At 40.6% G+C, this 8448-nt stretch overlaps 1 protein-coding gene across 1 annotated transcript; it reads left to right on the top strand.

Annotated features, from left to right (window-relative positions):
- Positions 1–1960: 1960 nt before the first annotated feature.
- On the top strand, positions 1961–5366 carry dclre1b (DNA cross-link repair 1B; the record flags this gene model as incomplete). The annotated part of the gene is made up of 4 exons (XM_083975858.1): positions 1961–2579; positions 3241–3406; positions 3607–3789; positions 4108–5366. Exons 1-4 carry the CDS (start codon positions 2382–2384, stop codon positions 5364–5366), a joined length of 1806 nt encoding a protein of 601 aa, XP_083831984.1. The 5' UTR covers positions 1961–2381.
- Between the last annotated feature and the right edge of the window lie 3082 nt (positions 5367–8448).

Consider the following 8448-nt stretch of genomic DNA (forward strand, 5'->3'; position numbering starts at 1 on the left):
GGAGGATCCAGTAATTAAAAATTAATGACATCTAAGAGAAATCGTTTGAAATACTGTAGATATATTACTGTAAAAAAAAAAAAAAAAAAAAAAAAAATCATACACTTGGAGTAAAATTGTAATTAATTACCTGCCAACTTGTCTCTTGATGGCACAAAGTTACCCCACACTGTGAAATAATCTAAAGGGCACCCAGCTGTGTGACTTATCATAAAGCATGAGATGTGAATAGTAACAAGGGCTCCACTGCTTCTCATGACTGAGCTCGACCTACTCCTGTTCAGATAATCACCAGCACAATGTATTTCATCTCCTCCATGATGTTTCCATTGGGCGTGTGACTGCATGAGTGTATGAGTGCGTGTTGGGAAGATAATTAACTGTAAACCAGCGTACGATTAATGTGCTTCTGGGTACGAGGAGAGGACGCACGCTGTGTGGAAGAGAGGAATGTGAAGCAATCCCAGGTATAATCCTGAAAAGTGAGTGGTGTGCAAACATAGGGAGAGGTGGAGGGGGAGGGGGCAACAATGGGTGGCTGTCACCATAGCAACGACCCCATTTAATACCCCCCAACATCCTCAAACATCAACAGACAGCTTTATAAAAAATTAAAAAAAAACTTTAAACAATATTGATATTCAAATATTCTAAAGTTGAATGGGATTTTCTTCACAGCATCATGACAGATGAGACAAGCTGTCCCACAGGAACGCATCCATCATCCAATATCACAATCACATAAACACCTATATGTACCACTTCTTGTTCAGTTTCACAAGTAGGAAAAAAAAGAAAATTCAACTAGGTGAGATATAATCAAAATATTTTTGGTTTGGTTTTGTTATAGCCATAGTTTTTTTCTTTTTGTCACTTTGTGCAGAAAAACCACAATGTGATCCTTTACGATTTAAAATATAATCTTATTTGTTAAATGAGAGAACAATCAAAATACAAAATAGGCCTACATGCATTTGCTTGAATTTGTTGGATAAATCATCTTCTCCACCCTCATAGAATCTGTTGTGAATATGGGCATCTTACAATTGAACACCCCACAGTCTCTTTTTCTTTGTCCAAGAGATCTTATTGTCATAGCTCTTGGCTCCATCTTCTGGAAAACAGTGAACATTGCTGGCGGCTGCTGTTATTGATCCAGGAGGACATACAGTATCTTATTTAACAAACTCTGTGTGAATCCTTATATACGATTAAAAAAAGAATCTGTGCCAGTGATATTGTTATTTCTCAATTCTGCTATTTAGGTTACAACATGGGTTTTACTGTAGGCTACACTCATCTAAGCCAAAATATCCATCCACTTTTTCATTCAATGATAAATGTGTAAATTGCTTTTTTGAGTGTGTCCTATTTTGTTTAGCCTATTGCTAAGTCTATTATCGACTTTAAGGATATTGGTGGGTTTGCTGTCTGTAAACATCCTGGTATTCAAAAAAATAAATGAAAGCAAGGTTTTTAAGTGAAACTTATTTCAGGGTATAAACATCCAAAGTTATAGGCTAGCTTAGGCCTAAAAAGTGCATAAAGTATCCAGTTAGTAACTTTCATATTACCTACAGTAGTCTACACCACAATTTTAATTTACAACAGAGCTTATAACTTTGAGCTTTTATGACAGGTCTCTGACTAAGTAGCCTATCTTATGATTTTGGCTTAGAAAGTCATATATTTTTCTGTAGGTGGTAGGCCTACATACTGAGCGTGTTTTTGTTTCAGTCAATAAACTTGGTGTCCCTTTTTTCTAGTTTTGATGGCATGAACTGGTTCCAATAATAAGCCAGATGACGTAGCGGACCAGGGCCGAAACACCGTATCACCGCCAGGTGGCAGCAGTTAGCACATCAGCCAGGACACCAGCTGCTAATCGAGCCCGAGCAAGAGCGGGGAGCGGAAGAGGCGTCGAGAGACAAATTGAAAACAGAAATGGCGGGGTGTGTGTGTGTTGTTGTTATCAGCAGCGTAACTGTGAAACGGTAACGACTGGGGAGCTGTGTGTGATGCCGATGGTTGAAGAAAATACTTTGTAATCCCAGAACAATGGCGTCGCCTAGCAACACGCGGTTAAAGCTAACGGCCTGCAGCCAACGTTACATCGTGCGTAGCAACGCTGTCCATTCCTTCTAAGGTTAGCAGAAGTTAGCTTCCAGTAAAACTTCTTCTTTCTCCGCTGCCAACGCTGCTTTAAGTAACAATCATCACCGACAACAGGGCAGTCATGTCACCCGAGGAATCTTCACTGAAACAACCGTAATTTAACAACTCACCCCCACAGCTCTTACTTTTGTTGGCGAGTCGCCAGCTGACCGTGCCACGCAGTTAAATATAAACCCTTACCTCAGACTCCAGTGAAACCACACACCATGTCCGTCAATGGGAAAGTCATCCCGCACACGCCGCTCGCCGTGGACTTCTGGCAGGTGCGGAAGTGTCCGCGAACCCGTCTCTTTTTCTTGTCTCACATGCACAGCGACCACACGGTGGGTTTGACCTCCACCTGGAGCGACCGGCCCATCTACTGCTCGCCTACCACCGCCACACTGCTGAAACTGAAGCTGCAGGTGAGGAGGGGAGGGGAGGTTAAGATTTCATTCAGTGCATTGAAGCGTTTTACAGCATGTGAATAAGACCACTTGTGCTTGAGATCAATTATTTGTTATCATGTCTTTGCAAAGCCACTAAAGTACAAACAATTAAATCAACATTTACTGAATGTAAGGTGACAAACACTATTATAAACTAATGTAACAAACACATCAGGATAAGTGAGGGTATGCTACCTTTCTAAAGGCATATTAGTTTTGAATATTTCTTTAACATACAGATGGATGACAAACAGAAAGTTTAAGCCAGATGTAATAGTCAGCTATGCATAGCAATCAAATTCATGTCAGTCATAAAACATTGGTCCAAAATCTTGAGTTGAGATCTAATGACTGGAGAGTCACCTTATGATTAACATTATTTTATTGGGACAGCCAATAAAGGCACAAAAAATATCTGCACTCATACTGTTGATTCAATCACATTCAATGAGAGCAAGCAGGCATATCATATCTGTGTATCATGTCATCAGACTATTTGGAGCAGAATTATTGTGTGTGCCTTTGAATGTTATAAAGGACACTTTTGAGTGTATGAATCAGATTGTTTAGAAGGACCTTACTCTTTTCTGTACATTCAATTAGTTACTCTTCACTGATCATTTCTGTTTCTGCACAGGTTAAAGAACAGTGGATCCATCCTTTGGAGCTCGATACGCCTCACCTGCTGCCACTGGATGACATCAACAAGGAGAGGCTGACAGTCACCCTAATAGACGCCAACCACTGTCCAGGGTCTGTCATGTTTCTTTTTGAGGGATACTTCGGCTCCATACTGTACACAGGTCAGTGCCTAAACAATTTATCTGCCAGTTCTTAGGTGTTGGGAAGTCTAATTATTCCTTGTAATATTTTCTTTCTTTCTTTCTTTCCTTCCTCTAACTTCCCAACGTCGTAATTTTTGTGTTGTGACATGATGGAAAATTGCACAGTTCAATATTACAGAAACATAACCATCAGCATTCTTCAATGGTTTTCATTTCAGGTGACTTCAGATATACTCCCACTATTCTGCGTGCGGCATGCCTAAGGACAAACACCACTATAGATGTGTTGTACCTTGACAATACAAACTGTGACCCCAACCGCACCCTCCCCTCCAGACACCGAGCCACTCAACAAATCAAAGAGATTATCCGCAACCACCCAAACCACAGTGTTGTCATAGGTAATTTTGTATAGATCTTATTTGACATGGCTTTTTGTTATAAGCACTTCAGTATCCGAACAAGCTAACAGCCCAGAAACATTTAAGAATTGCTCAATTTCGGGAGATGACCTCACAATTGTCAATGTCATTCACACATCGCTGCTTTTATTTATTCCATGAATTTATCCTTATTATCAGCTTTAGGATGATGGAGAATATCATTAGCTAAAATTTAAAATAATTGTAATAATTGCGTCTCTGATTAAAAATACATACTACTATTATTATGTTCAATCAATGCGCCATAATAATTGAGCTGACTGTGGTGTCTTCCAGGTCTGTATGCACTGGGAAAGGAGTCCCTGCTGTTGGACCTGGCGATGGAGTTTAAAACCTGGATTGAGGTGAGCTTTGAGAGGATGGAGACCCTCAAAGCTCTGGAACTGCCTGACGTTTTCACCACTGACCAAGGAGCTGGTCGCATCCGAGCCGTGGAGCAATCAGAGATCTGTTCTGCCTCTTTGTTGCGGTGGAACAAAGAACAACCCACTTTGGCCATCTTGCCCACAAGCAGGCCTCTGGTCTCCTTCCATCCCAATATGCACGTGGTGCCCTACTCTGACCACTCCTCTTATCAAGAACTGGAGGATTTTATCTCTGCTCTTAAACCTACCTGCATTGTACCCATTGTTGGTAAGTGTATGCCTGGAAGTCTGTCTGCCTTACTGCATGGCAAAAAATGCCATGAAATCCTGGTGCCTGAGTCAGTCCAACAATACATGCTGAGACAGCCCAAGAGCCTGGTCCGTTCATCAGCACATACCAACCTTCACCACAGACCCTTAAGACCTATTGCCCCCAAAGGGGTGATATTTGAGTCTCCTGAAAGAGTGTCCCTGAGGTCACATGAAGACGTCGACGAAGTAGAATGTCAGGAACTGGATGCTTTGGAGGAAGAGGTGGACGTAGAAGGTTGTGAAAAAGACTCTGATCGTGTTCTTGATGATATTAGCGAGAAACTCTCCCCAAACAAGAACAGAGGAGGGGCTGGCGACATGTGGAGCCTCAACATTGTCCAGACAGTCTCTGAAGATGTGGTGATGATAACAGAGTCGGTGCCATTCAGTCAACTCACCCCGAGCAACAACATCCTGACCAACGCCAAGGCTGGCTGGAAGCCCGCTGGGACCAGGAAACGCTTTTTTGAAACTAATGGCAAAGTGATCAGCGAGACAGCATCAAGTGAAAATAACACCAGCCAACACAGTGGACATGGAGATATTGACAGCCACACTCTGTCAGACAACGAGAGCACAGGTCAGGATAGTGGACATGGAATCAATCAGGATCATGACATAATCTCTAATTACAATCACATTAGTCAGCGAAACAGCCCTGGTAACAAGTCCTGCTGCTCATCAAGCTCCTTCATTGAGCCAAGTGAGGACTATATTGAGAGGCTTGAAAGCAGTATTTTAAATAGTCTCCCCTTCACAGAAGAGGACTTGAAGACCTGGGGCGTCCAGGAGAAGAACTGTTGGCAACAGTACTCCCTCTGTCCACTTCATGAAAGAGATGACATTTCAGATGAATAATGTGACTTGATGTACACGTTTTTGGCCTTCATTGGGTTAACCTAAGCACTTTAAAGCACAGCAAGCACAGCACTATTTCCTGTGCTCTGTGGTAACTTCCTACTTTATATGATTCTCGTTATGGTGCCTCTATTTTTGTATGAGTGGCCTGGAGCAGGTTCATGATTGCTGGTTTCTGGACTAGCCCTGTCAAGTGATGGACTTGACCTTGACTTCCTGCATGTGTAAACCAGTGTAGTTTGTATTTAAAGGAAGTTTTTATTCTTCATTAAAGAAAAAAATATAATATATAAAAAAAATTATTGTGGTGGAAAGAATCAATGACCTTTAGGACTAGTATATAAATGTGTACTATAGACAAGGCACAGCTCACAATTGCCAGTGGTCCAATGAGAGCCAGCTGATTTTGTAGTATTGTCAGAGGACTGTGACGTTTTTGCTGCTGAAAAGAACAAAGAGTTTTTAGCCAAAAAATAATTCAGATTTATCCTAAAAAATTGAAATACAATTGTTTTTGCCATGTGCCAGATCAGCCTTTTTCACTTAAAATCGGAATTTCATCTCCTTTTAATGTAAGCAATGTAAGGCCTCTATTGTGTGAATTACAGGACATATTGTTCTTGTTTTGGTGTCGTCTGTATTTTGAGGGTTTGGCTTTAGAGTTTTGACTCAGCAGGAGGTTACACACTGGTACTAAGGAATGGGAAAAAAAAACATTAATGCTTCCTGTGATTGTCTTCGTACTTGTATTATTGAGAGGAAAGCAAAATAAAGTATTTTCTTTTTTAAATATATTGACTACCAGCTGTGACTGTGGTCTTTTCTTTGTTAAGAAAAATAGCATGAAACACTGAAGTAAGCGGCATGTTTGTGTTAATATAAGTCTTAAATAGTTATATCTTCCGACAGCAATCTCTTACATAGAGTGTTTGGTCTGAAACACAGGTCTGTCAGTCACTCTGCTCTGCTGTAAGCCGAGGAGAAAACTTCTTGTATACTTCCTTGTATCCTACAACCTTTATCCAATGAGGAGAGAGAACGGCATGAAGGGCTGTGTGTGCAGCCAAGAGATGCGCGTGAATGTGTTGACATAGGGACGAGGACCAATAGATCCATGACGAGGGCGGGGACTGCTACTCCATCGGCTGACAAGAAGTTAGCCAAAACGACCGGATCGCTTACTTCTGCTTTAATTTTTGAATGAATATGTCATAGTAATCACTTTTGTGTCTTATTATGTCTTATTGTTAGGATAAGAGATGTTACAGTAGAGCCATGTATGATAATATCCTTATTGCTTTTTGTATTCTGACTACAGTGTTTTTGCTCTCTAATACCACCTTTGCCAAATCTACTTTTGTCCTTTTTACATGTTTTGATGAGAGGTGACATGACCCAGCCGTGTGCAGCTCAGCTGCTCTGTGCACTTTTAGTAATATTTTACCCGTCTGACTACAGTACTCTATAAATGTCACAGTTTTCCTATCTGTATGGCTTTATTATATCCAAAAACTAAATGACACATGTACATGTTAACATGGTAATAGTGCATAGTTCCTTTTCTGTGAATACATTTAAATTACTTATAGGAAAACTGTGTTTTTTTGGGATTAACCACTGCATACTGTGTTCCTCTTTAGAAGTGTGTTGTAAAGGAAAAGCAAACTAACATACTGTATGTAACTGATATTCTTATGTGCCAATTGTTTGCTCAGTAAACTATAGCTTACCTGCAAATCAATGTTTCTCTGTGTCTCAATTTTTAACCAGAAAACTAAAGAATGTGAAATGTACTGTAGTGTAGAGATTTGTTTCTGGCATCTGCTGTACGATTTACAGCTGCTTCCTGCTGCAATGTTGTTACTCTTCCATAAGATGGCAGTAGTTCACTTAATATGCCAACAGATCTTACCCTGTAGCTTGCTTCTCATTTAATTAGGCTTTTAGGTTTCTGCAGCAGGTTGGATTTTTTCTTTTTTGATAAATAAATAAGAAAATCATATACATTTGGTAGCTAATAGCATGCTGAGTAATCAGTAATGGCTCAGCTCTCAACTAAATCCCATTGCCCCTCCATGGTTTTTAAATTAACATTATATTTCAAATTAAGATAATAAAAATATCATTAAAATGTTGTATGACAGCAATTAGCACACACGGAACCAAGCAGCTTGAGTGTGTGAAAAAGCAAGCTCTGAGTAATTGAAGTATTTTTCCACATTCATATAAAGATTGTCTATACTGTGTGTGCAGCACTAAAGCATGCATGCTGCATTAAACTGAGAACATAGCAGGGACGGGTTGTGTCTCACACCACAGAAAGGTAAATCTGGAGGTCTTCTTGCTTCCTGGACTGAGTAACAACCACAGAAACCACTGATCCAGGATCCTCTAATGAAACATGAGCTGAACCTCTTAGGGACCAAAAATCTACAATAGAAAGCAGGTTGAGCTCTAAACTGACACACCCAGGCACACTGCATGTCCTCACTGCTTTAATAGCTAATAGCCTTGTTAAGGGCTAAACTGGATACTCATTTACTGTGCTACATCTCCACTTCATCACCTCTCCACTGCAACGTGAGCAGTGTAATCGCTCTAAACAAACAGTAAAATCAATCCAGCTGTAAAATCTCTTTTAGTTGGCCCTGATCCTGACACATCCCATTAAGCTGCACTTTGGAAAGGTGCAGTATAGGAAAGCCTCGGCGTGAAGTTCAGAAACCTGCACACAATCTCGTTGAGGTATCATATAGTCTCCATCAGTGGGTTGTCAGATTGACAAGAGTTGCCAACAGGCGTCTCTTCTTGTGCTCACTGAGGATGAATGACCGGCTCCTGCATGCGGGAGGAGGGAGATCTGGGATTAACAATCAGCTACAGCCGCAGAGGCAACAGTGTGTAGCTGAATACAGATGACGACCAGTGATGGAGCAGGTATTCAGATTCCACACTAAACAATACTATAAAATACTTCACTACTTCACTACATGTTAATGCGCATTTAACAAATGCAGCTGCTGAAAGTGAAACTCAGTCATCCTATAATTATATGGGATCATATAGGCTATTATATAATTAT

The sequence above is a fragment of the Trachurus trachurus genome (assembly GCF_905171665.1).
Source record: "Trachurus trachurus genome assembly, chromosome: 7".
NCBI classification, from domain to species: domain Eukaryota; kingdom Metazoa; phylum Chordata; class Actinopteri; order Carangiformes; family Carangidae; genus Trachurus; species Trachurus trachurus.